The 25,944-nt window shown below is 53.2% G+C and overlaps 9 protein-coding genes across 9 annotated transcripts; 5 read left to right on the plus strand and 4 right to left on the minus strand.

The window, feature by feature from the left end:
- The first annotated feature begins 345 nt into the window (after positions 1 to 345).
- On the plus strand, positions 346 to 3,338 carry B0T23DRAFT_149813 (pectate lyase superfamily protein-domain-containing protein). Its single transcript, XM_062832514.1, has 7 exons — positions 346 to 590; positions 644 to 715; positions 776 to 849; positions 906 to 1,395; positions 1,452 to 2,451; positions 2,548 to 2,615; positions 2,685 to 3,338. The coding sequence occupies exons 1-7, from the start codon at positions 512 to 514 to the stop codon at positions 3,203 to 3,205; spliced, it is 2,304 nt and encodes a 767-aa protein (XP_062693252.1). The 5' UTR covers positions 346 to 511; the 3' UTR covers positions 3,206 to 3,338.
- A 21-nt stretch (positions 3,339 to 3,359) lies between these two features.
- On the minus strand, positions 3,360 to 4,859 carry B0T23DRAFT_380507 (uncharacterized protein). The gene has a single exon (XM_062837215.1). The coding sequence runs from the start codon at positions 4,423 to 4,425 to the stop codon at positions 3,472 to 3,474; it is 954 nt and encodes a 317-aa protein (XP_062693253.1). The 5' UTR covers positions 4,426 to 4,859; the 3' UTR covers positions 3,360 to 3,471.
- B0T23DRAFT_380509 (uncharacterized protein) lies at positions 4,860 to 7,060 on the plus strand. The gene is made up of 3 exons (XM_062837216.1): positions 4,860 to 6,460; positions 6,574 to 6,714; positions 6,790 to 7,060. Exons 1-3 carry the CDS (start codon positions 5,309 to 5,311, stop codon positions 6,859 to 6,861), a joined length of 1,365 nt encoding a protein of 454 aa, XP_062693254.1. The 5' UTR covers positions 4,860 to 5,308; the 3' UTR covers positions 6,862 to 7,060.
- A 325-nt stretch (positions 7,061 to 7,385) lies between these two features.
- Positions 7,386 to 8,777, minus strand: B0T23DRAFT_149838 (uncharacterized protein). Its single transcript, XM_062832515.1, has 3 exons — positions 8,552 to 8,777; positions 8,111 to 8,398; positions 7,386 to 8,040 (listed from the first exon to the last, which is right to left on the minus strand). Exons 1-3 carry the CDS (start codon positions 8,562 to 8,564, stop codon positions 7,397 to 7,399), a joined length of 945 nt encoding a protein of 314 aa, XP_062693255.1. The 5' UTR covers positions 8,565 to 8,777; the 3' UTR covers positions 7,386 to 7,396.
- Positions 8,778 to 10,885: 2,108 nt separating this feature from the next.
- Positions 10,886 to 11,442, plus strand: B0T23DRAFT_396107 (uncharacterized protein; the record flags this gene model as incomplete). The annotated part of the gene is made up of 2 exons (XM_062838229.1): positions 10,886 to 11,171; positions 11,222 to 11,442. 2 exons carry the CDS (start codon positions 10,886 to 10,888, stop codon positions 11,440 to 11,442), a joined length of 507 nt encoding a protein of 168 aa, XP_062693256.1.
- Positions 11,443 to 12,350: 908 nt separating this feature from the next.
- On the plus strand, positions 12,351 to 14,712 carry B0T23DRAFT_396108 (heterokaryon incompatibility protein-domain-containing protein; the record flags this gene model as incomplete). The annotated part of the gene is made up of 2 exons (XM_062838230.1): positions 12,351 to 12,551; positions 12,628 to 14,712. 2 exons carry the CDS (start codon positions 12,351 to 12,353, stop codon positions 14,710 to 14,712), a joined length of 2,286 nt encoding a protein of 761 aa, XP_062693257.1.
- An 875-nt stretch (positions 14,713 to 15,587) lies between these two features.
- On the minus strand, positions 15,588 to 18,151 carry B0T23DRAFT_429033 (uncharacterized protein; the record flags this gene model as incomplete). The annotated part of the gene is made up of 6 exons (XM_062840163.1): positions 15,588 to 16,495; positions 16,590 to 16,805; positions 16,859 to 16,931; positions 16,988 to 17,812; positions 17,889 to 18,049; positions 18,109 to 18,151. The coding sequence occupies 6 exons, from the start codon at positions 18,149 to 18,151 to the stop codon at positions 15,588 to 15,590; spliced, it is 2,226 nt and encodes a 741-aa protein (XP_062693258.1).
- A 1,519-nt stretch (positions 18,152 to 19,670) lies between these two features.
- B0T23DRAFT_149963 (autophagy-related protein 13-domain-containing protein) lies at positions 19,671 to 23,141 on the minus strand. Its single transcript, XM_062832517.1, has 3 exons — positions 22,783 to 23,141; positions 22,644 to 22,727; positions 19,671 to 22,586 (listed from the first exon to the last, which is right to left on the minus strand). Exons 1-3 carry the CDS (start codon positions 23,002 to 23,004, stop codon positions 19,857 to 19,859), a joined length of 3,036 nt encoding a protein of 1,011 aa, XP_062693259.1. The 5' UTR covers positions 23,005 to 23,141; the 3' UTR covers positions 19,671 to 19,856.
- Positions 23,142 to 24,580: 1,439 nt separating this feature from the next.
- On the plus strand, positions 24,581 to 24,906 carry B0T23DRAFT_380521 (uncharacterized protein; the record flags this gene model as incomplete). Its single annotated transcript, XM_062837217.1, has 1 exon — positions 24,581 to 24,906. One exon carries the CDS (start codon positions 24,584 to 24,586, stop codon positions 24,902 to 24,904), a length of 321 nt encoding a protein of 106 aa, XP_062693260.1.
- Between the last annotated feature and the right edge of the window lie 1,038 nt (positions 24,907 to 25,944).

Below are 25,944 nucleotides of genomic sequence, written 5' to 3' on the forward strand. Positions count from 1 at the left end.
AACATCGTTTCCTTCATATTGACGGGGGCCAGGCATAGAGGAGACTCTTCCCAAAGAGGATGGTCTCGTGAAGAGAATGTTTTGTATCTCCTAGTGTATCCTGGAAAACTAATGTGGCGTGGACATTCGGCCCTTTGTGATGGATCATAGACTTCACTTAGGTCACGTACCGCGCCCATACCAAGTAGGCAGGTGGTGTATCATTCAGCAGTTGTGAGATGATATTGGATTCATGCTTCCTAGTGTTGCCACCCCTTCTTTTCAATCAAGCAACTTCTCTCTACGGAAATGCGGCAGGTTTTACATCAAGGGGGCTTCGGGGACACTTTCAACATTCCCGCTACACGTGGCTGTCTGCTGAAGATCAACATTCCTCAGGAAATCAGATATATCAGCCGTTGTCCCGCGTGCTAGGGATAACAAGAACTCTTACTTCTTCATCCTGTTGTACTCCGGTGGGACAGATATCGGGTCTTCGTCTCGTTACAGCCGCGGCTGTCCAACTTTCACCATGCGTCTTGGCACCCTTCTGCTGGCCGTTGCCAGCCTAACATCTGCTGTCAATGCATACTGGATGGGGGACATTGCTCGTAAGGGGAGTCACTAGTTTCCAAGTTACTCTCAAGGCTAACAGCATGGCTAGATCGTGGTTATGCACCCTTCGCGTACTCTGGATATCCGGTCTTTCGAAACGTCAAGGATTATGGAGCAAAGGGTATGTTGAGCCAAAGTGTTCCCAGAGTTATAGGCACGATCAAGTCTAACACGGGAATAGGAGATGGTGTTACCGACGACACAATTGCTATTAATGCCGCCATCACCGCCGGAAATCCTTGCAACCAAGGCTGTGTAAGTGTTTCCGGTTTGAGCTGGTTGAAAAAGCTTGTTCTAACAACTATCTTTAGACCTCGACCACCACGACTCCAGCCGTTGTCTACTTCCCCGCCGGAACCTACCTTATCTCTGGGTCCATCAAGCCAGCATACTTTACACAATTGATCGGAGATGCGAGCTCCCCACCTACACTCAAGGCCACGGCTAACTTTGCTGGTTTTGGTCTAATTGATGCGAATCCTTACTACACTCAGTACCTGAACTGGAAGGCTGTTAACGTCTTCTTCCGTCAAATCCGCAATTTTGTTATCGATACTACGAATATTCCACCTGCCAATGCCGCCACAGGTATTCACTGGCCAAGTTCACAGGCGACGAGTCTGCAGAACATCGTCTTCAACATGCCGACGGCATCGAATGTTGTCCATGTCGGTTTGTTCATGGAAGAGGGTAGCGGTGGTTTCGTCACGGACCTGACCTTCAACGGTGGTGCCACTGGTGCTTCAATGGGTAATCAGCAGTTCACTATGAGGAACTTGAGGTTCAACAACTGCAAGACAGGTATATTCATTATCCCTCTTTTTGCATCTTCATATAGATCTGCTGACCCTCCCAAGCCATCTATCATCTGTGGAACTGGGGCTGGACCTATTCTGGCCTCTCCATTAACAACTGTGGTGTCGGCATTGACATCACCGCCGGCAGCGGCAAGGTAGAAACCGGCTCCATCATCGTCTTCGATAGTTCCTTCACCAACACCCCCGTCGCCATTTCCACCTCCTGGACCACTGCCAGCACTCCCGACACCGCCGGCACTCTCGTCCTCGAGAACATTGCCCTCACGAACGTCCCCGTTGCCGTCAAAGGTCCCCAAGGCACTTACCTTTCCGGCTCCACCGGCTCAACCACCATCACGGCCTGGGGCAACGGCCACAAATACACCCCCTCCGGCCCTGTCGAGTTCGCTGGCGCCCTAACTCCCAACCCACGCCCCGTTAGCCTACTCGCCGCCAACGGGCGCTACTACACGCGCTCCAAGCCTCAGTATGAGACCCTCTCCGCCTCGCAATTCATCTCTGCCCGTGCCTCGGGCGCCAAGGGTGACGCCGCAACCGACGACACCGCCGCCCTGCAAAACGCTATCAACACCGCCGTCGCCCAGGGTAAGGTGCTCTACCTGGACTACGGGCTGTACCGGGTCACCTCAACCATCCGCATCCCGCCCGGCGCCAAGATTGTCGGCGAGTCCTACGCCACCATCATGTCGGCCGGCGGGTTTTTCAATGATATCAACAACCCCAAGCCGGTCCTACAAGTGGGCAGCTCCAGCGGACAGGCGGGCACGGTGGAGCTAAGCGACTTTATCGTTTCCACGCAGAACGCGCAGGCGGGCGCAGTGCTGATTGAGTGGAACTTGGCCAGTCCGGCGAGTAACCCCAGTGGAATGTGGGATGTGCACACACGGATTGGCGGGTTTGTGGGCAGTCAGCAGCAGGTCGGGCAGTGCTTGAAGACGCCCGGGAATCCAACGGTGAGGCAGGAGTGTATTGTGGCGTTTATGGCTATGCATATCACCAAGGGGGCGAGCGGGTTGTATATGGAAAATGTATGGTTGTGGTGAGTATGCCCCATCTCTCTTGCCTGGGACGGGAGAAGGAGAGAGAGAGAGAGAGAGAGAGGAGGTTATGGAAACTGACGTACGTGGATTAACAGGACCGCCGACCATGATATCGATGACGCGGCAAATACGCAGATTACTCTCTACAGCGGTCGTGGTCTTTGTAAGTCCTCTTTTCCTCTCCCATTTTCTTTGACACCCTTGACCTAACCCCCTGCTTCAATGAATACAGACATCGAATCCACCAGCGGCACCTTCTGGCTCTACGGCACCGGGTCCGAGCACCACGTTCTCTACCAATACCAGCTCTCCTCCACCCAAAACATCTTCATGGGCATGATCCAGACCGAAACGCCTTACTACCAGCCCACACCCAACGCCTTGGTTCCCTTCCCGTCTGTTTCCTCCCTCAACGATCCCAACTTCTCCACTTCCTGCTCGGGAGTATCGGGGAACTGCGCAGCAGCTTGGGGTCTCCGGGTGCTCAACAGCAAGAACATCCTTGTGTATGGAGCGGGCTTGTATTCGTTTTTCAGCGATTACAGTACTGCTTGCTCGACGTTTGCGGCGGGGCAGACGTGTCAGAGTAGGATTGCGAGTGTGGAGGGGACCGGGTGTTCGAATGTGAATATCTATGGATTGAACACGATTGGGGCGCAAAGTATGTTGACGAGGGATGGAGTGAGTGTTGCGTGGTACGCGGATAATGTGAATAATTTCCCGAGTTCGGTGGGGGTCTATAAGAGTGGGTGAGTGAGCTGGGCGGATGGGATGTTTGGAAATTGGTATGTATTGGGCTGGCTGGGAAGAGTGCAGTTTGTGTTGGGCGAAGAAGTGGTAGCAGCGGGTAGGTTGAAAGACTTGGGGGATTGTACATATCAGACTGTTCTTGGTTGTGGGTGACATATCCGTTATTTCTGAAATTGAACCAAATCGTTAGAACTCAAACACCTTCGCTGCGCTAATAACCACTCATACCACTCACTGCCCATATTCACACACACCACACCAGCCCCTACCTAACCATCAAGCGAAAACCCAACATCCTTATTCTCCCTCCCCATCCTCACCAACCGCTCCCTCATCCCCTCCGCCCTCTCTCTCGCCTCCTCCCCTCTCTCCCCCAACGCCGAGAAATCACATCGTTCTACCCACTCCCCGACCCCATGCTGCAACACATTCCTCGCCCTCTTCCCACTTGATGTGCCCGCCACATGCCCGACACTTCCATGCAACGTCGTCCTCTCTTTGCGACATGAATACACCCCCCTATGCAAGATATTATTATCATAAAACGCCACGTCCCCCGCATTCAGCTCCACAACCAGCTGCCCCGGCATGTCAGGCTCAAACGGATCCGCTGCGCGCTCCTCGTCTGTGCGCGGGCGCGTGTGTGACTTGGGAACCAACACCAGCGACGTATCGTTGTCCACGAGACTCAAGTTCCATTGCGTATGGTAGCGCGGTTCCGTAGCCGGCAGCACCAGCCTCTGCCTTTCTTCCTCGGCGGACGCAGTCGCGGGGATGTCATCCCGATGCCAGCTCAGAGCAAACTCCTTGTCGGGCCGAACGAGCATGTTGAACAGTTCCATTACCAGGTCGTCGTCCGTGGTGCCCTCGGGCAACAGTTGCTTGGCGATGGAGAGGATGGAAGGGGAAAAGTAGAGCTTCAGAAAGGCGTTTTTGGATTCCATGTCTTGGGGGAGGAGGGGCGGCAGGTCCGGGTGTAAGAGGTGTTGGACGCCCCAGATTCCGGAACCGTCGGCGGGGGGAGAGGAGGGCCAGGGGGGGAATTGTTTGCCTACGGTTCGGATATAGGGCCAGGAACCGGCGCGGGCGAGGGCCGTCAGAGAGTCTGCGGCGGAGCGGAGGGTGGTGAGTTCGGAGGGGGTGAGGAGGGAGCGGATTACGGTGAAGCCGTTTTCTTGGAGCTCGCGCAGGAGGGGGGAGGGGTAGCTGGTTTTTTGGGCCATTCTTGGGTAATTTCTGTAGTTGACTGGTGAGAGAGGTGGTGGGTAGTTGATGAGAAAAGGTAGAGTCAAAATAGAATACGAAAAGAAGAATTGGGATGAAAAGTAAAACCCGTCGTCCTTTTTTACCGAACGATATTTCAAGAAAAGAGAAGCAAACGCTATCAGAGTAAGTCACCCACGCTCGAGTTGGAGGCCGTCTTCATCCGAGTCTGGATAAGTTGGGGAATGGCCAAGACATCGTGTAACCTCAAACAGAGTGAGTATCGTGTGGGGTAACCAATAAGTAATACATATGCATGTGAAGTAACGACAATGAGGAGAGAAGAGGAGAATTGGAGAGTTTCGGGGCATCTTTGACCCCAACCCACTCCTCTGTCTACGAGTACTAGAACATCGTGAGGTGGCACCAGTGGGGGACAATACAACGTTGCAGATGCCTCAACTTTGGGGGATTTGACTCGAGCATTCTCCAGAGGTGAACAGTGGACGTTTAAGTGCGGAACTCAAATTTCGAAACATGACAGAACATGCGATATGTTGAATAACACATTTTCGCCCACTGACTATTCGCTCAGAAGTTTGGGGGATGGAAATTAAGGGAAGATACGATGAAAGACGGAAAGGAAAGGAAAGACAGGATGACATAAGCTCACAGTTCAGCCAAACAGCCACGTGCTCTCGCGATCCGGCAACGCGAACAAACAATTGAAATCGCCCCCCTCGATCGCGTTTGCCTTCGACGTCATAACCCAGTGGTGAAAGATTGGACAATTAAAATCGTCCCTTGGACTTGGCACTTTAATCATTTTTTTTTTTTGAGAGTTTCTCGACTCTCGTTCCTTACCCAATTTTTATATTCGAACCACTCAAGTCAATTCATCCGATGAGCAAACAAACAATGCCACCACGCAAGCGCAAAGCCGCGGCCATCGCGCATGCTGACGACGCAGTCTCAACACCCGACTACTCCTCGCGTCGCCGCTCAACGCGCGTCTCTGCCTCCGCAAAGAAAAGCCATTACTTTGAAGGCGGGGACTCTGATTCCGACTCACCAGAAGTTTCCGCCGCTGCCAAATCCAAATCCAAAGCCAAAGCCACACGCGGCAGACCAAAGAAGGCCAAAGTAGAAGCCAATCCCGACTTGGATGAAGACGACGACGACGACGACGACGACGACAACGAAGACGCCTATCACGACGACCCCGAAACCCAAAATGACGAGGATGACGACAATAATCATCACAACAACAACAACGAAGAAGAAGAATCAGATGACTCCTCCACTTCCTCCCCCAAGCTCACCTTCATCCCCATCCCCAAACTCCGCGACCTAAACGGCGTACCCTACACCCCCTCCACCATCCACCCCAACACCCTCCTCTTCCTCGCCGATCTTCGGCGCAACAACAAGCGTTCCTGGCTGAAGCTCCACGACGCCGAATACCGCCGCTCCCTTTCAGACTGGGAATCCTACGCCACCTCGCTCACCGACGAAATCATTTCCTCATGTGACTCCACTATTCCCGAATTACCCTTTAGAGACATCAATTTCCGCATTTATCGGGACATTCGCTTCAGCAAGGACCCAACGCCTTATAAGCCGCACTATAGCGCGAGCTGGTCGCGCACGGGACGTAAAGGCCCGTATGCGTGTTACTATGTGCATGTGGAGCCGGGCAAGTGTTTTGTGGGTGGGGGACTGTGGCATCCTGATGGGCCGGCGCTGGGGAGATTGAGGGCTAGTGTGGATGAGAGGCCGGGACGGTGGAGGAGGGTGTTGATGGATAAGACGTTTAGGGAAACGTTTCTTGGTAACGGTGGGAAGGAGTCTGTGAAATATGGAAGGGAAACGAAACAGGAAGAGAAGAAGAAGAAGACGAAGAAGAAGGGGAGGGGGAAGAAAGATGAGGAGGAGGAAGAGGAGGAGGAGGAGGATGATGAGGACGAGCAGGATGGTGGGTTGGATGAAGAGAGGGCGGTCATCAAGGCATTTTGTGTGGCTAATGCTGAGAATGCGCTGAAGACTAAACCCAAGGTGCGTCGGAATTGCCTGGTTGTCTCATTCAGTTGGGTTGTTGGTTTTCGAGTCTTTTGTTGAAAAGTGAAATGGTCAGAGACGGGCCAGCTAACGGGCTATTTTGATTCTAGGGCTTCGATGCTGAGCATAGAGACATAGAGTTGCTCAAACTGCGCAACTTCACCGTGGGGAAGAAGTTGCCTGATTCTGTCTTCACATCAAAAGATGGGCAAGAACAGGTGCTTGATGTTATCAGGGCTATGGTTCCGTTTGTAAGTACCGATACCCCCCCTGCTCACGTTCACAAATGCCGTATCCAGACTATTGCTAACTGGGGCGGGTTATAGGTAACGCACCTCAATCGCATCGTCATGCCTGATCCTGGCGATGATGACGATTCAGAAGAGGAAGAAGCTTGAATAAAGCCGCTCGAGGAAATGAACCCTTTGTCCTGTGTTATGGATTCGACTCCCGGTCTTTTGGATAGCGAGCGATATCAGGATCTGGAACTGCTTCATATTGTCGATTCTTTTCCCTTGCTTACTGACAATGAAATGATACTCACCGCAACGGCATTCAACACTCTATTGAATGGCTGTGTCTTTGTGGACGTAAGTAGGTGACAAGTAATAGTTGGGTATCAGAAACTAATTAAAAAAAAAAAGGGAATTAGACCCTGGTATCGTCGGTAACACATATCCCGCCAACATGACGCAGTACCGAAAACATGATAGCGTAGAAACCCATGAGGGGACACCGAAACTGAGCGTGTCCCAGTCCAATCCTGCAACGCCTCGACCTCCCGTCCCGTCTTTCCGTCCTCATCCTCGGTCTAGCCAAGCCATCCGAATCCGCCGTACATTTTTTTCGAGTTCACTTCTGGCAAACCGCACCCAGTCTTCAACAAACACATTGCATCGCAGTCGCGCTTAACAAAGCCAGTCATCGTGTCGTTTAAGCGGTGGTAGCAGCAGCAACCTCCTCTTCCTTCTTCTCCTCCTTCTTCTCCTCGGCAACGGGGGCGACGGGGGCAGCAGTCTCGGCGGGAGCGGCGACAGCAGCAGGAGGCTCGGCGACGGCAGCTGCAGGAGCAGGAGTCTCAGTCTCAGCAGGGGCAGCGGAAGCCTCCTCCACAACCTTCTTGACTTCATGAGCAGCGGGGACGGCAACAGCCTCCTTCTCATCAACGACAGCCACGGGCACAGCGGCAGCCTCGGTAGCAGCAGCAGCCGGAGCACCAGCAAACTCGGGGGCGGCGATCTCGGGGATTTCGAAGGGGGCGCTGACAACCTCGGGAAGAGAAGAAGCCTCTTCCTTCTTCTCCTCCTTCTTCTGCTCGGGAACAGCGACTTCAGGGGCAGCGGCAACCTCGGGGGCTTCTACCGCAGGTGCAGCGACCTCAGGAGCGGGGGTTACGCTAGGAACGGGGGTGTTCTCACTAGGAGCAGCAGCAGCAGCTTCCTCCTTCTTCTCCTCCTTCTCCTCCTCCTTCTTCTCCTCGACAGGAGCGGCAACGGCGGCAGGAGCGGCGCTCTCGGCCGGAACAGCCTTGGCAGCGGGGGGCTCAGCAGAAACCTCGACAGGGGCGGCGGCGGGGGCTGGATGTGATGTATGATTAGCTATCTTGCTCAAGCCAAGGTTGAGCGCGGGGTTCGGGTGTAAACGTACCGGCAGCGGGAGTCTCCTCCTTGGCGGCCTCCTTGGGGGCTTCTTGAGGGGCCTCGTTGGCAGCTAGCTCGACGGCACCGGGAGCAGCAGCAGCAGTAGCAGCAGCGGGCTTGGTGGCATCCTTGGCAGGAGCAGGAGGAGCGGCAGCGGCAACAGGGTCGTGCTGAGCGGCATCGGCAGCAGCCTCGGTGGGCTTAGCGTGGTCGACGGGCTTGGACGCCCTCTTCTCAGTGGGCTTCTTGAAGGCAGCCCTGAGCTTCGCCTTCAGGTTGCTGAACGCGTCGAAAGCTGTGGTAGCGAAAAGTCAGCCGGCTGGTTTCGCGCTTCATGTCGGCAACTGGGCCCTGGTTGTCCGCTTGTGGATCGAGTTGTTGTCATGGTCGCCGTTCCCGTTGCGATGGGGACAGCCGGGCTGGTGGAGGACGGATGCGGCAAACTTACGAACACCTGGCATTTTGGCGGTTGATTGTTATGGGTTGTGGGTGACCAAGAAAACGCGGAACAAGAATATAATATAGTCAAACTGGCGGGCTTGTTAGTGGATTATTGTTGATGTTGTCGATATGGAGCAGCGGATGGCGCGGGAAGGAGGAATGAAGGGAACAAATGACGAGGAAAGTGAGGCTAAATATGGAACGCCATCCAAGGGGCCAACGTGGGAGTATGTGGAGGCAGGGAGAGATAAGCAATAAGGGTACGTCGATGAGGAAACTGAAGCTGATTTGACGAAGAGATGGACACGGAGAGAGAGACGGCTTCTTCCACCTGGGATGACTACTCGTTGGTGCCTTTGACTGACAGACACCCCGAGGGTCTGCATCTGACATTGAGACACAAGCAATTGGCAATGAGTGGCTCGTTGTTTATTTAGATCAGCTGCTTAAGTTGCAATCTGATGGTCCCGTCGTCCAGCAGTGACACCCAGTGACACATGCTCGGCGCTCTGCCAATGGCCGGGCTGCCCGCATCGACTAGAGCAGAGGAGGAGGTGCGTGTACCGCGTCGCAACAGGAGGGAAGGGGCAAAACATGCAAGTGTTTGCGTGGGAGATGACTTTCTGGTAAACACACACCTTTTGGTTGACGAACGACAGAGTGTAGCTGGCGATGATGGTATGCGTCGTCAAACTTTGCCTTTTGGATGCTTGTTGGTGTGTTTTTTTGTTGAGAAAAGGAAAAAGAAGAAAAGAGGCGAGAATAGGTGTCTTTTTGGAAAAAGTAAGAGGTAGGTAGGTACGGGGACGAGCAAGATGGAGATTAGCGCCTGGAAAGCGAAATTAGCCAGGGAGGATGCGAGCGGGCGTTTACGGATTTGTAGAATCGAAGGTCCAGTTTACTTTTATTGCACGTGAAGTACATTGGTCTCCTACTGTGTAGAGGTAAACCACCCACCTTCACCGGGTATTATGTACAGCTACTAACTACTATTCTAGTCATTAGGTAGGTAGGGTATTGGAATGCTTCAGTTGGATGGACTTGAAAGTAGAGGTAGTTGACGTCGGGATATCCATCTCTTCTCCCCCACATGCTGAAACAGAGACTGGACGATGCAAAACTGTCAGGGCAGGTCCCAGACCACTGACATGCCCGACATGACACACTGGCGCACCTCAAACCCGCAGGGTAGCCGCTTGTGGATAAGCATAAAATCTGTATCCACCCGACTCGCACTGCCTGTTCATGTGTTGAATTTCCCCGAGCTTGGGCCACATCCGTCAGCAACCCAACTCCCGTCCATACCACGGCAGGCATTTCCCAACAAAGTGGAAGCTTTCAGTTCTCTGCTCTAAAAATACTCGATACGGGACACGAATGATTCCAACGTCGTGACAACATCATCAATCACGGATCGAATTGCCTCGGTCGGCCCACTTGGATGACTCGATCGCCCTCCTCGATAACCGAGAATGCATCACTCCAACCGTCGTTCCCGAGGCTCGCCGCCTACCAACATAGTGTGTTGGTAACCACAGCCAATTCTCCGGGCCACGTTACCAAAATTCCGCTCCCTCCGCGCCTCCTCCGCATTTGCCTCGCTAGCCCTCGCTACTAATCTTATTTCTCCCTCGCTACCCTCTCCCCGGATTCGCCCTGGAACATCGTCATTCATGTCACAAGTGCCGATAGAAGCGCTGGAAATTCAAAGTCACATCGACTACCGATCCCAATGTCAGCGCCCTGGCTCACCGTTGCAGACATACATAACTGCAAGTGCTTACCCGACGCAAGACACGTGCGGATTGATCAATCTGTACAGGTCTTGGATGTGATGCAGCTGCAGAGTGTATCATCTCAAAACCCACCATGTATCGAGACCTTGCAGCAGGCCATCGACAAATTCAAATCTCATGGTTAGAGGACTGTGTCGAAAATCACGCCAGAAGTAATTTGCACCAGCGGGACCATTGTTGGCATCCAACCCGTCTGGTCTGAGTCCCTGGTAAATCCACGAACCACAAATCTTGTTGCGCCTCAAGCCATCGAGTGGGACCAAAATCGTGGCGATGGGACCCTGATCTTGGTATCCCAACATTATCTAATCTTCGATCCAACCTTCTGGAACCGGGAGGTTACCGAAGCTTTGGTAAACACAAAGAGGCCAAGTCCTCCAGGGGCGTATTTGATCACCTCGTATACTACATTTCGGCAAGCGACAACTAGTGTGGGAGTAATTCGAGCATAATGCGGCGGGAAAATTTCCCAACGGACTCCATCCTCGGATAATGGAAGCCGGTCCCGCAATGTACAAAGACAACACCTGTTCTTCAACCCCAAAATGTCATACGAGGAGCAAAAAGAAGACGAGCTGAGCCATTACCACCTCTGGGCCCCCTTGGTCGAGTCCTACATAGCCTGCAAACTAACCTTCGAAAGCGACAAACTCATTGCCTGCTCTAGTAGGGTCAAGATGGTCCCAGCACGTATCAACGATGAATATGTCGCCGGCATGTGTCGCAAGTATCTCGAACTCGAGAGTTACTTTGGCAACCCATCTTCCCCCATTCTTCCTGACCAAGATCTGGCCTCCTCCCAACTAACAAGAGAAGAAGCCATCTCCCAAGGTGGACATGGGTCTCAATAGACCGCCCCTTACACTCGAGATCTAATACAGTACCGCGACTCCCTCCTCTACACACGACTCCCTCTTGCACAGTCGACTCCGTCTCCCTCACCTACGCCAGGTCCAACCTCACAGGCGACATCCCTACCGGAGGCCGCCACCATCTCCGCGACATCCTCATGCCCGCCAAGCTCATTCACACAGCCCACGCACAGCCAGAAGTCCACTGGAGGGTTATCATTGTGAAGGCATCGAGCTCGAGTGGCGCCTAGCGCTACGTCAAGCACTCCATCAGAGGGGGCGGGTATCCTCCGAGGACGAGTTTCCGATCACGCTCAACCATTTCATGAAAACTCTGACGTGGAAAATGAAACCGAGAGGAGTTCCCCCATTTCAGTATGGACGACGGGCGTCCGGGATCGGCACGCAACGAAGTCTCATGATGGCGATATTGCTATTTCGATACCTGGACGCGGAAAGGAGCGCATATGAACGGTTGGGCATTTTCAAGTCAGTTTGATGACAACCGTCACTTGTTTTGTGCTATGAGCGCAAATGTGAAGGGAAGAAAAGGATGCCGTGTGTTGAATTCAGGAAGGCAATGCACGCTGTTTATTGTGGTTTGATAAAGTGGTGATGCATATGGGAAGGGCGCATGGAAAGTCCACAGCAGCGCTTAGATAACTTAGGTATCTTGTGGTTTACACTTACATTAGTTACATAGGTTAGCTCGCCATTCACAGATGCAGGCCAGGGGTTGGGGTGGCGGCTAAGCGCGGCGAGCTGAGTGGTAAGTAGTGTAGCTAGGATCCTAGTACACAAATGTCTAACTAAGTGTGAAACCAAGTGGAAGGAAGGTTGATACCCCTCCTGGAGCCTTCGATACTAACTTGACTCTCTTTGACGATTTAGGAAAATTTATATCAACAGTATACTTACCAGCGTAACGGCTACAAACCATTCCTCTCTATATTCAGTTGTCATTACGAACAACTCGCCAATCCGTACTTATCCACGCAGAAGCACCAACGACTCCATCACTCAGCATTGTAAAGAGTGAAATCGCTTTTTGTTCCTTCCTCCTTTTTTTTTTTTTTCTTTTTTTTTTTTTTTTTTTTTTTTCCTGTTGCTTTCCTTTCGAGATAATACCTCTGATTTGCCTGACGATCACCACCTCATCATGATCTGTTCTGTTTGTAAAGAGACCTTCGAACTGCTCATTTCGGCAGCCCGGGCATCCCCAAAGGGTCCAGATGCTCGTCACCACAAGAGCCTTGAAAGCTTCCAATCTTCCCTCGAACAAAAATGCTACGTGTGCACTGGGGTCTGGGATTCGTTGGATGCAGGTCAACGTAAGAACTGGGAAGAGGAATGGATGAAGGTGAGAACTCCACTGGTCACATTCTAGCTCTTTTACACTTTATTTCTCTGAGACGTTCTGTACTGATTGGAAACAGTCGACTGGGGAAGGCGAGGATCCAAGTCCAGTGTCTCTTGCCAGTATTGCGGTAACTCCTCCGGCACGCCCTGGATCTCAAGATTATACAATCTGCCTACGCCTTTATATGCCGCCGAAACCTATAGTTGATTATCTTCCGCTCATCAGCCAAGCGTTCTTCCTCCTCAAACCCCCAACCGCTCAAAGTTCCTCACGTATGAAACGCCTGAGGAAACTCTTCTCGGGGCGTGACGAAAAATCAGAGTCAGCTCTTACTCGTCCAGTTCTTGGCCTTACTACTACAGCTTCTTCCTTGGACTTAGCCAAGAGTTGGGTTAGCAGCTGTGTTGCCCACCACCCTCAGTGTAATATATCTGTCAATCATGGCAACTGGGTCCCCACACGGCTTCTTTACTTCACGGCAGGAACTGTCCAACTGATCGAGACCAAAAAGACCAAGCCCACTACCACCTACATGACCCTCACTCACCGTTGGGGCTTCGCCGATGAGGAGATGATGCTCAACAGAAGAACATATCCAAGCTTGATAGGGGGAATACCTATCTCCTCAATGCCCAAGCTCTTCCAAGAAGTTATGACCGTCGCCCTCCATCTCGACGTGAACTACATCTGGATCGATGCCCTCTGTATCTTCCAAGACAAAGATGACCAAACTGACTGGCAAACCGAAGCTGGCCAAATGCAAAAGGTCTACGCCAACTCCTTTTGCAACATCTCCGCCGCCGACGCCACCTCCTGCTCCGACACACTCTTCAGCCAGCCTCGGAATATAAAAGAAGAGATCCTCCCGCAGACCATATACCTCTCTATCCCTTCATCATCCTCGTCATCATCCTCATCTTTTCCTTCTTCACTTTCTCCTACCTTCACTACCTCCACCACTTCGCAAACCAGTTCTCGTCTCCTGTCCTCCATCTTGAACCACCATTCAATCCCAAAATCCCCATATATCGCAATGAACAGACCCAAAATCAAATTTGAGCCTTTTACCCTCATCAACCTGTCCCTCTGGACCCACCAAGTCTCCCATGCCCTCGTCAACACTCGCGCCTGGGTGCTCCAGGAACGCGTGCTTGCGCCTCGAATCCTCCACTTCGGCCGCCGCCAGCTATTCTGGGAGTGTCGCTGTTCAGAAGCCTGCGAAGCTTTTCCACTTGGTGATCTACCGTCGCAAATGACTAGGGGGGAGGAGTCCGGAGTGAAGCTCACGCGGTCTCTTTGTTCTCGTCCACGCCTCCAAGACCAAGATAACAGCAATGACTTGTCCACGTACCTGGCATGGCACCTTCTAATTCAAACATACACAAAAACCTCTCTCTCATTCCCATCCGATAAACTCATCGCTATCTCCGGCCTCGCCAAGCTTTTCCAATCATTAGCGAAGAGAGACGACTATGTAGCCGGTTTATGGCGCCCCTGGTTAGAGGGAGAGCTCCTCTGGGTTAACGCCTCCCCTCAATACTTCGGAGCGAACGCGACAACAAAACGACCAGAAATATACAGGGCGCCCAGTTGGTCCTGGGCATCTATTGACGGTCCTTTGTCAACGGGTACACCAATGAAAGGTCAGGATCACGGATCCAAAATAAGAGTGGAGGATGTGCAACTGAGTTATTTAACGGAAGATATGACGGGGGCGGTAACGGGTGGTCAGTTACGCTTGAGGGGGACATTGTTTGAGACGGAGCTTGTGCGCGTTTCCTGTACGGATGGCATGGTTGGGTGGACGGTTAAGCTGGAAGGGGTTCATGTGTTAGATGAGAAGGTCCTGCCGGCTCCAGCGTCTCTCAACCCCAGGGTTTGTTTAGATGTGATGCAGGAAAATTTCGAGAGGGAGAATGGGGATGGTTTGCTCTTTAGCATGGTGGCGAGGACGGGGGAGAGTGTGGGAGGGCATATGTATATGCTGCTCTTCAAGTTGGTTGACAGGCAAAAGGGAGTGTTCCAGAGGCTCGGGATCATACTGGTGGCGGGAGACGTAATAAAAAGGAGGGTACTGGAGGTGGAAAGAGGCTTTGACAAGCCTAGGTTACCGTGCGTGGAGCTGCATGATGATGGTCAGCATACTATCATGGTCATATGATAGAGTGGGGTGCAAAAAAGAAAAAAGGGTATCACCGGAGAGTCAGGCGTTCGGGAAGAAGGGAAACTTCATTCACCAGTGATGATGTCGTGCTGAAGGGTTATCCATACTGATATGGCCCAATATCCAGCAGCTCAACGTGCCGGTGACAGTGATTGATCCTAGTGGCCTGGGTTGGAACAGAACGGCAAGGTTGATGTAGGAAGACTTCGGAGCTGAAAAGTGCTTTGTGAAAGAGAAAGGTGAGGTCCACTCAAACAAAGCGTGTTTGTAGGAAAGGAACGAAGCCAAGAGGCCGGGAGAGTCAGGATATATACATGACAGTTCGTCCCCCTCCTGGCTTCTAGTCTGGCCTCTAGACTTGATTGCAAGCCAGACCTCCTTCCTGGCCTGCCCGCCGCACCTTCCTCAAGGAGGAAACGGCTCTCTTGGGCTAGCGGGTCCCTTCTCTACAATGTACATAACTTGCCTTCCTTCGAGGCTCCTCCCATCTGCTTAGTGGAGCATGCGCGAGCGGATTGCAGTGAGCCAGGTGAAGCCGTCGGGCCCGACCAGGAGGGCGATTAACGTGAGGTTATTCCTAGGAGAACACTCATGAATCACAGCTAGATGTCACCAAGCCCTGTTCCATACAACTCAACATGAGTTTATCATGTCACACATGATAGGTTTCAATAATCGCTCCATTCCTTCCACCTCATCCATCTCTCCTTCTATTCGTACCTATATCTCCAATCCCTTCAGGAAAAAGCTACACATCACCCAACTCTTCGCCTTACACGCTACTATCATCATCCTCTCTTCCAACACTCATGCTAGAGCTACCCAGAACCAAACAGTCACACCTATTACTTCCCTACAACACCTCCTGGGCTTTAGTAAGCACTCCGGTAATAATCCGCCAACCCATCATTCTGTCCAGGCGCCCCCGGGGCACTTGGTCCCTCGTGACCACCACCCGGCGCTGACGGCGCCCCAGGAGGCACGTAAGCCTTGTACTGAGGCTGTGCCCCACCACCAGGCTGCAATGCCGCAGGCGGCTGCGGTGCCGTCGACGATACTTCGCTACCAGCACCATCGTAAACCCCAGGGACATGCGTCCGTGAAGAAGCAGCTGCCGCAGCGGCAGCGGCAGCGGCGGCGTAAGGATTCTGGCTGTGATATCCGCCCTGTGCGTAACTGTTGGGAGCACCGGGTGCTGAGGGAGCCGAAGGAGCGGAGGGTGCGGGACCGGAGGGAGGAGGAGGGGCGGAGCCTACGTTGCTGCTACTTCCTGCTCCGGGGCTCGTTGGTCCGTAGGGGTCGTCAGTGGGAGCTCCAGGCCTCCCTTGGCTGTAGGAGGGAGCGGACGGAGCGCTGTAGGATGGGTTGGAGAGGGGGTTAGTGCTGTGTTGAGCGATGGGCGAGTCGTAGGCTGAGGTAGAGAGCTCTTGGGGGGCACCGCCGTTTGTACTGCTGTATGAATCTGTGCGGTTGTTGGCTCCGGATGCGCCAGGGGCTTGGTAAGGGGTGTACTGATTCCCTGGGGGTGGCGAGGAAGTTGTGTTCAACGGGGCGGGAGCCATAGGGCTGGGTCCTGATGGATTTCGCTGCTGGTCTTGAGGTCGGGAGGGGCCACCATATGCTGGTTGCGGCTGCTGTTGAGGGTAAGGAGGTTGCTGTTGATGCTGAAGTTGTCCTGGGCCTTCAGCACCCCCCATGTAATAAGGCGCAGGAGTGCCAGCAGGACGTATGAAGTGGTTAGGGTTTGGCGACGGCGAGGTCGCAGGATACTGGGGCGCATCTAAGTAGTAGGTTTTATACATGTCAGCTTGTGAGCCCTTTATGGATACTCGATCAATACATCCCCTGACCACCGAATTCTCTCACGAACGTACCTTGAGCGGGCGCTGGATTATAGAACCGGGGCGGCTCCTGCTGCTGTTGCGGAGGAGGCGCGCCATATCCCCCAGATCCGTAGCTATTGGTCATTGGAGGTCTCATTGCGTATTGGTGATAAGTCGGTCCTGGTGGGTGAGACATGGAAGACTCAAGAAGCGCTTCATAGTCTCTTCTAGCCTTGATGAACTTTTCGTTCAACTGCGTAAAATCATCTATTCGCTGTTAGTGGGAGCCTCTTCACAATAACGAACAGCCCAAGACGTACCCTTCTTCTGCGAGTACTTCTCAATCAGCTTGATAAGCTTGGGCCGAATCGCTAGCGTCTGGTGATAAAGTTTCTGTTGCTCATCGTCAGCACATCACTTTTCAAGCCCGTTTCAAATCATTCACTCACCGAAATCTCTTCATTATCCTCCTCCCTTGGACCCGTGTTTCCAGCACTCAAGAGTGTCAACAACTTCTCTACATTCTTGATCTCCGCAAACACCTCGGCCTCCATCTGCGCCTCACGCTGCAACTCCTCCGGGGTCGGGTCCGCCAGCTTTTCGACATAGTTCAGAGGGAAGATGCCCGTCTTGCCCTTGAGAGATCCGCTCCACCAATCCTTGTACACGCTCTTCAACACGGCAATGACATCACCCTTTTTGAACTCCAGCTCGCCCGGCTCCGAGGGGACAAAGTCGTAGAGCGCCCTGACGCGGGACACGGTAGCGGCCGTGGTACTCGAGGGAACCGGCTGAGGTGTTGCCTCTGCCTGGCCAGCGGTTGAGTTCGTGCCATCCCCCGACGCTCCTGCTCCCCCGGCGTTGCTCGGCCCTGCGGCCGCACCACCACTGGATGAGGACGCAGTTGCCCCCGAAGCACCAGCGGGTCTCTTCTTCCGTTCCTCCTCCTGCAAACTGAGCTGGAGAGCCATCTGGAGCTCTTCCTCCTCCTTCTGGCGGTCGGCATCGGTGAGCACATTCTTTTGCGGGGCGCTGGGCGGCTGTAGGGTCGGGTTTGACTGCTTTAGGCGGTAGTAGGCGTCATACATGATGCCGAGGTCGGAGTCGGACTTGAACATGTCGGACCACTCCTTCATACGCTCGAGGATCTTGGCCTTGACTTGGGTGTGGGTGTTGCGGTCGTTGGCGAGCTTGAGGAGGGCGTCGGTGAAGGCGCGGCTGGAGAGCTCGCGGTGCATGTTCTTGCCGCAGTTTTGGGAAAGGGCGTTCGCAACCTTGGGGGTTAACAGGCCGGGTTAGCATCTGGCTGGAAGATATGGGCTGGTAAGAGAGGTGACATGATGAGCTCACCTCGAGGGTATACAGCTGAACATTGGCGTTCCTATGGGCCAGGCGCTTGATCATGCTATTGACAGCCTCTTTGGCGCCGTTGGCATCGGTGGCTACCCGATCGCAGACCTCCATGATGGCGCCCCAGTCCTCGGACGTGAGGTTCTCGTCGGTTGCCTTGTCTGTACAGGAGCGCGCTGTCAGCACAAGTATGAATGCATCATGGTCAAGGTATACATACTGATGGCCTCATCGTAAGGCCCTGCGGCCGCCGCTCGAAACATTGTGATGGCTGTGTCTGGTCTGGCAGCTGGTGTATCAAGAGTTCTTTGGTTGTTGAAATACGAGGAACAGAGAGAGGAGTGGTAGTGGGCGCGCCCTCGGGGGATGTCGTCACTATCAGCTGGCCAGACGGGCAGGAACTGGTGTCGTCGGCTACCACGGTAGTTCGTTTCAAAGTGACACAGCCGTAAAACTATAGATTGAATCGGTCCGTCGTGTTGTGTGTCAATCGCTTGTTCTGATAATGGACGTCCGGAGTTGTTGTAGTTGTGGGTATCGTATCGGTGTCGGTATTGTTAGGCAGACCTAGGATGGAAGAGGGGGAGAGGCGGGAGCTCGATGAGCGGGAGCTGCCTAGAGCTACAGTAGGTGTGTAGTTTGGAGTCGCGTTGAGGTATTGGGATGTGCGATATGATTCGGATCTGGTTCGCAAAAAGAAACAAGATTCGAGTCTTGTTCCGCACTCGAGTACGGGTACGTCTTGGTCCGGCAGCCGCTGCGCTATCGAATGTTGTCGAAGGTCCGGTGTTTTGGATGTTCCGTCTCTGAATGAATGTACTTGCACCACCAGGGAGGGCACCTAGAACTATGAGTGTACAGTAGTTCGCCGTTGGCAGCAAGCAGATGACGAACGAACCTCTTCCCGCCTCAGGTCGCTCTCACTCCTTCTGTCACCTGCAGCGCCCCCCCCCCCCCCCCCCCCCCAAACCAACACCAACAGGGGGGGGGGGGGACTCGACACCACTGAATAGGAGCGAGCGAGCGAGCAAGCACGAGGGAGGCCTGCTCAGCCGCCTCGATTTTATCCAATCATGTGGACCATTCTTCGCATACCTTACAGTTATCAGGGGAGGGTATACCCCACTCTTCAGCGTGCTGTGCAGCGGCATTCCGTCATTTGTGTTCCATTGCGTCGTAGTCTTTTCTCTTGGCTCTTGCCGCCCGTAATCGCATCAACTACACTACTGAAGATAGTGAGGTTGGTGATGTCGATAAACGGGGCAACTTTTTCTTTTGTTGTGTTTCTTTTTTTTTTCTCTCTCTTTTTTTTCTTTTTCTTTTTTCTAGGTAATTACAAGGCAAGCCTCAACGCCGAGTAACTAGAAGCCAAATGCCATATCATCTTTCTCACGACTACAGGTCAAGTTCCATGCCTCTATCCTCTTCCCAAGGTGGGAACAATTTCATGTCACTTATACACAGCCCGCTACTTGAGCTTCAAGTTGCTCCGTGTCCTATACGATTTACACTCATTTTAATCTCGAGAAAAAACGAACTACAAATCATTTTTCTGCATTGTACGAGGCCTCCAAATGTTCATTCATCTACATGGTAGGTGTATATACAATGGATTTCTGTTAGTCTTATCAGCCACTCGCTAAGGCTGGAATAGGCTTCCTGAATATAAACGAATAACGAAGTGTGAAAGATCCTCCTCCTTCACCCATGAGCCTCTAATCATGCCGACTCAAAGTTCCAACTACCCACAAACCCGGACAAAAAAATTAAAAGAGGGAGAATGGATAGTTGTCTGAGAACGACAAACACCAACGTAGGTTCATGTCGAGAATAGCATCTGGCTTCTCTGTCGCTGTGATCTTTAATCTGTAGAATGTAGACATCAACCTTTCCCGACTTCCTGGACATACATCGCTCTTGTACCGTGATCCAAAGCGATGCATTGCACATGCACGCAACCAAAGTGAACTACCATCCCCGACGCGTAGTTCCCCTAACCTCGTACTCTTCTCCATCACCCACACCTCCACCGTCAGTGTTTCCACTAGCCTCTCGAGCCCCCTGAGCTCCTCCTCTCAACCCCCTAGGAGATCCTCCCAACACACCACCACCTCTTGCCTCTTCCAAACTGTGCCTCGAAGGCCTCTCGAGTTCAGACATGGCGAACAACAACGGCTCGTCATCGGTGCCGTCCTCACCCTGACCGACACCCATTCCACCTCGACCAGCCATGGTGCCCACATACCTCATCCCGGTAAACGGACCCCCGCTCGAGTGAGGCGGTGTCCCCCTGGTGCCGGGTCCGATCCCGCTACCGCGCCCTTGCGTGGAACTCGTCGTTGTGCCATGGTAGCTGTACCGCGACTTGTACGGGGTCCTGCTGGTAGTCATGAGCCTAACTGGCGGATTGGTCGGCTGATCCTCGTTTGCCTGCCTCAGCTCCGCCGAAGCCCGGATATCTGCCGCGGGCTGTAGTTGCTGCATTCCTGCCATTCCACTTCCCGCCGAACTGTCCTCGTTGCCATCGCCCGAATTTCTTCGCTGGAAAGCAAGCAGGGTACTCAACGAGGGCGCCTCGCCACCGCCCGCTCCGAGGCTCAAGCTCCGCTGGGCAATATCCGAATCATCTTCTCCCGTTCCGCCGCCAGCTCCAGCCGCCAGCGAACGGTGCTGCTGGGCCACGGAACTCGCTCGGCGGTTTGCGCTACCCGCATGGAGCAGACGAGGAGAGAGCGGGATATCGATCGCCGCCGAGACTGCGCCACCCCCAGTTTCCTGTTGACGGTCGGCTTGCGTTGTCTCATCGCCATCTTCTCTTTCTTCTTCTTCTTCTTCTTCCTCCTCCTCCTCGGTGGGCACCACATGAGACCTCCCTCTCCTGTTGTGGCTAGCCTGGGCCGGGTAATCGATAATCGAGTTTTCGCTCAACCGACTAGGAATCGCGGGCGTGTGAGGCGTATGCGGGCTCAGGGGCTTTCCGCCCGGTGAGCTGCTGACGCTCGCACCACTCATACTGATTCCCGGGTTTCCCAGGCTACCTGGCATGTTGGACATGTGTCTGCTGCTGGAGCTCGAGCTCCGATGCAAAGTTGAAGATCCCATCAGCATGCTCTCCGTCAGCGCATTGTTCGAGTCCCTCATCAGGTGGAATTTGTTAAGCTGTGCAGCAGTGCGGCGTGCAGCAGCTGATTGCTCTCCCTTCTTGGTAGCCTCAAAACTCGGCAACTTCTTCCTGTTGTCAAGCTCCTTAAGAAACTCGGAAATGTCGTCATCCGTCTGGAACGAGCTTGAACTGGCCACTCCACCTACAGGTTCGGCGAGCAGGGCCGAGCCAGGCTGAGCTGATGAAGACAGGCTTTGTCTGCCACTACTACTGGCTTCGTCATCGCCGGTCTTGCTTTGGCCGCCGAATGATGTCCGTGATCGACGATGGCTGAAACTGCTGCTATATCGACTTTGGGGCCTTGGTGAGCTAGACTTTGGAATATCCGTTGGAACGGCAGCACCGGGACCCCGCAAAGAGGCCGCCATTCCCGCCGTAAGCGAGGATCTGTTCCTGGCTTGCGAGATTCCGCTCAAACCCGAGGGTCGTGGAAGCGAATGTGACGAGGCCGGTGCTCCATGATCGGGAAACCTGGGACTCCCGGATATCGACCCGGCTTTGAAAGGTTGAAACGAAATAGAAGGTCGTCTGCTGCCCTCAACATCCCGCAATGTCCGGCTTGATGCACTACGGATGGGAAGAGAATGCGATGGTTCTGACTGGTCGACACTGGCTGCAGAAGAACCGGGTGGCGAGCTCGTGTCTGAACCAGCCGGTCGGACTGCCTTGAGCGCCGAGATGGGGCTTGTGCCGAATGCGCCGGTGCCATGAAATGTCGACAGACTACCATACGTCTGGTGCGGCTCTCGGCTGCGCCGTCCTAGGCGGTGTGAGGGCAAAGATCCGGGTTCCGCGTACGAGTCGGCTCGGCCGTGGCTGACGGGTTGCGGCCGTTGAGGTATTGAGGGCTTGAAGAAATCCTCATCTACACCCATGAGTCGCGAACTCAGCAGAGCGTCGGCATCCTCGACCCGAAACGTGCAGTCATTTCGATAGATGACCGAAGCATTGAAGCGACCTACGGGCACTTCTAGATCACCGAACATGTACTCGGTTACTACATCCTTACTGTCAGAAAGAGGTTGGCGCAACGGATCGTAGTTGAGGAATTCGGCCTCGGCCGGCACAATGCGGCACTTTACTTCCAGGGCGGGATGGATGCCCTTGGTCATGGTCTGCTGGGAAAACTTCCAGCCGGGCATGACGCGCGTGGCCAAGAACAGCGACCGGAAGAATACTATGCTTCGTTTATAGATTGTGGGCAGGCTGGGTCCAAAATCTTGCAAAGCATCATCATTCGGAATGCACTTGAGCTCGATGCGCCATCGTTCCAAGATCACCTCGGTATTCCGTTTTTGCAGGTGGCGTTTCCGTGGCGAATCCTCGCTCGACTCTGAACTGTTGAGGGCTTCCAGAACATCCCACCTCTTGCCATTAGCGTCCACCAGGGCGAGGCTGTGACTGCTGGAAATGCGCGATGCGTCGATATACGTCTCGATGATCATGGGCGGTGGACGATTCGTAAAGCTGTCCGAGTTCCTGTAGAGGCGGAGCTCCTCCTTGAAGTCTTCGGTGTCCTCGGTCTCTATCGAGAACTGCATCTCGTCGTCAGCGGCTTGTCGCGGTAATGATTTGAAGAAATGGAAACCCACCCATTTATTGAAGCCTTTCTTGGGCCCAGGCGTTAGATGCTGTCGCGACCCGATGATGAGGACAGCGGCTTTGTAGTAGAAGTTCTGTCACTCAGGTCAGTCAGCCAGGCGATACGGCGGCTTTGTCGAGATTGCGCACCTGAATGATCTGGTCCAGCTTCTTGATGGCATCGCGGCTTGCGGCGTGAGCGAGGGCACCACCACCTCCATCCTGACCACCACCACCAGCTCCGTCCCTATCGGCGGCGTCGGTACTAGTTCGAGACCGGGGGTCCCTCTGGTTGTTTGTGCGGGCTGGGTTTGTCTGGGCCGAAACTGCGGGGGAGGAGACCCTTGGGGGATGACGAGATTGTTGATGCATTATGGATGGCGGATGTCGCCAGTGGGCGGCTATGTATAAGTGATGTCAATGTTAACGAGCGGCGTGCGTGGGATGCTTGACACGGGCGCCAAGCCCCGGCTCCGGTGTGACTGATAACAAAGTCGCGAGGCTGCCGTGTCTGTCAAAGCGAGCGCAGATGGAAGGCGTCAATCCGGACAAGATGGCTGAAGAAAAAAAGGGGTCGGGAATATTCGAGTGTCTAGACGACGGCCGGGGAAGAGCGGACCTTTGCATCCATCGTTTGTTATCGGCGATCAGTCGGATAAGGCAGACAGAGAGGACGACAATGACAGAAGGAGAGGAAATCTATAGTCTAGCAAAATGGAGGTTGGGAAGAAACACAAGGTACAGTAATGGGTCGTCGGGCCGTGCCACAAGGCAGAATGTGAGAGGCCGATGTATGTTAGGGGAGGAGGAGGAGGAGGAGGAGTCGAGAGAGGATGGATGGATGGATGGATGGATGGATGGATGGGAGGTGTGGAGGTGTGGAATGTGCGATAGGGAACGGGATCCAACTCGCCGTACATAGACGGGATGCCGACTTGGTTGGCGGTGACTGTCAGTCGCTGTCAAGGAGCGGGCGACAGCGGAGCAACCTAACAGCTGAGCTTTAACAGACAATAACAGCATCTCGTTGACGAACTGATGAGCCCAAGGCCATGACTGTTAGTGGAGCACGTCCCATTTGCGCCATCCTTCCGTCTCCACGGCAGCGCGTCAGAGAACGGAAGGGAAGCGTGTACCCTAGAGTGGTTCCAGTAAAAGGCAGGTCCGGAGTTTCAGGGTTCGTCGTGGCGGCTCCAGAGAACACCAATCAGTGGGCCAATGATTGGCAGTCATCCGGCACACTGCCGCGCCAAGTGGAGCAATGGCTGCGTGCATGGGGTTTTGTTGCACTGTTTGTAATCTGTTACATAGTGTTATGTACCTCTTCTACTCTCTCGAGCACGCCATCGAACGTTGTGTCCAAGTCGACATTTTTCATTTTCCTGTCGTCAATATTCAAAGTCCATCGACGATGTCTCAGTCAAAGACAAGATACACAGAAAAGAGGCGGCAAGAAAGCTCAGATGACGCTGTCCAGGTGCGGGCCTTGCCGTCGCCCATGTTTCTGGTGACTGCCGAGCGATAACACACACTATCACTAACAAGGTCGCTTGTGATTTTAGTAGGTATGGTTGCTGCAACTTTCCTTCCGGGCCACCAAGATTGTCTCGGTTGACCACCGTGGTACCTCGCAGCCTTTCTTCTTTTTTTTTCCCCAAGTGCTTGTCTCTGGTGCTGCACCCAGTTACATTACCAACAGGTATGTACACTACCTACAATATGTAGGCAAAGTTACGAGCATGAGGAGAGTGGTTCCTCTTCGTTCCTCGAGACGCCAACCTCCCCCGGCCATGGGCATGCCAGGACCGCCTCGTGATCACCAACTTATCTTTTTTCGTCATCGAGTCATCGACAATACAACTCTTCTCGAACCGACGTTCCATGCGCGACGATAAGGCTGCCTGCAAGTCCGATCATCCTATCCCATTGATCTGACCCATCCAAACGAACAATGCTAGGATCGACGCAGTTATCAAAGACTCTCTCTCTCTTTCTCTCTCTCTCTCTCTCTCTCTCTCTCTCTCTCTCCTCTTTGTCTTTACCGTGTACACTCATTCATTCATACCTCCCCGTCTTTATTCTTCTGAACTCACTAAACTACCTACCGGTACCCATATGCTGTACTGCGTATATTCATTCCCCTTCTTTCTTTGTTTTTGCAACTACCGAAGCGGGTGATGGCCCCTCATCGGACATTCAGTGCATAGCATGCAGTCACTTACATAAAGTATCTAGATGCCTTGAAAGAGGCACAGAAAGGGAGCTAGTCTAGCTGCCTGCCTGCCTGCCTGCCTGCCTGCCTAGAGGTATGAACCTATACAGCTACGCGTCGAATGAACAGCCGCTGAAGCAGCCCATTGTTTGTTTACCCAGGACTGAATGGAACATAGCTCCGAACCTGCAGCAGCAGTCTAGACGCACAAAGTCACGGCAGTGCTAAGTGCATTTGATTCAGTCAGTAGACTAGTGTACCAAAGACAGCCTTGGGTTTAATACAATACACAATGGATTGCATTTTTGGTGTTAACCACCAAATGTCCCTCCGGAATCGAGATAGTAAAAAAGTCATAATCTATACTTTGTCCTCAATACCTAGCTCTATCGTCGCCCCAAATAGCAACGATAACAGCACCTAAAAAAATTTCTCGCCTCGCCTCGCCTCGCCTCGCCGATGTTCTACACACACACACAACACAAAATATCAACTCGGACAAAGCTAGTGTACGTTGTGTAATCGATCGAGTCCCCCCGAAATTCCGAATTACGGTTTTGAGTGCGTGATGAAAGGCAGTCGGCGAACGGTTTGTTGTAGCTTGTGAGCTACAACAAGACAAGAAGACGTCCGTCCGGGGCGCAGAACGATGAATGGTCGGGTTACACGGCGGTTGAGTGATGAAGTTAGTAAGTAAGCCTTGGTTGATAAGGCGATTGGGAGGAGATAAACAACGGAAAACCTACCTTACCTACCTACCTAACCTAACCTGACAGGCAATACTTATCGATTGTATCGCGCATCTTCAAAGTTAAAATAAAAAAAGAAAATGGGTGTCAGTAACACTAGGTTACAAAACTTCATCTTCATTCTTTTGTCTGGACTTTGCTACCTAGTCGTCTCTCCGTCCATCCATCAGGTTGTGCGCGGTTGATGCTGCATGTCAGGATTTCTGCCTAGAGGTGATACCGGATCCTGGCTGTTTGTGTCGGTATCAAGTTAAACCGGCAAAGACAAGAAGTTTTAGGCTGCAACAACACGTGGAAGGAAAAATATGGGGATAACGCCAACTTCCACTTACACGCGTTCGGTTCGCTGCT

Source organism: Neurospora hispaniola (assembly GCF_033458365.1).
Source record: "Neurospora hispaniola strain FGSC 10403 chromosome Unknown B0T23scaffold_4, whole genome shotgun sequence".
Lineage (NCBI taxonomy): Eukaryota > Fungi > Ascomycota > Sordariomycetes > Sordariales > Sordariaceae > Neurospora > Neurospora hispaniola.

Bases quoted from the DNA above. Each gene is read 5' to 3' on its own strand.
- B0T23DRAFT_149813 (XM_062832514.1), top strand. From the start codon at position 512: ATGCGTCTTGGCACCCTTCTGCTGGCCGTTGCCAGCCTAACATCTGCT. The intron at 716-775 runs GTATGTTGAGCC...ACACGGGAATAG, and splicing joins CAAGGATTATGGAGCAAAGG to GAGATGGTGTTACCGACGAC. The intron at 2,452-2,547 runs GTGAGTATGCCC...GTGGATTAACAG, and splicing joins ATGGAAAATGTATGGTTGTG to GACCGCCGACCATGATATCG.
- B0T23DRAFT_380507 (XM_062837215.1), bottom strand. From the start codon at position 4,425: ATGGCCCAAAAAACCAGCTACCCCTCCCCCCTCCTGCGCGAGCTCCAA.
- B0T23DRAFT_380509 (XM_062837216.1), top strand. From the start codon at position 5,309: ATGAGCAAACAAACAATGCCACCACGCAAGCGCAAAGCCGCGGCCATC. The intron at 6,461-6,573 runs GTGCGTCGGAAT...TTTTGATTCTAG, and splicing joins CGCTGAAGACTAAACCCAAG to GGCTTCGATGCTGAGCATAG. The intron at 6,715-6,789 runs GTAAGTACCGAT...GGCGGGTTATAG, and splicing joins TCAGGGCTATGGTTCCGTTT to GTAACGCACCTCAATCGCAT.
- B0T23DRAFT_149838 (XM_062832515.1), bottom strand. The intron at 8,041-8,110 runs GTACGTTTACAC...CATCACATCCAG, and splicing joins GGAGGAGACTCCCGCTGCCG to CCCCCGCCGCCGCCCCTGTC.
- B0T23DRAFT_149963 (XM_062832517.1), bottom strand. From the start codon at position 23,004: ATGCATCAACAATCTCGTCATCCCCCAAGGGTCTCCTCCCCCGCAGTT. The intron at 22,728-22,782 runs GTGCGCAATCTC...CCTGAGTGACAG, and splicing joins AGCTGGACCAGATCATTCAG to AACTTCTACTACAAAGCCGC. The intron at 22,587-22,643 runs GTGGGTTTCCAT...GACGAGATGCAG, and splicing joins AGAAAGGCTTCAATAAATGG to TTCTCGATAGAGACCGAGGA.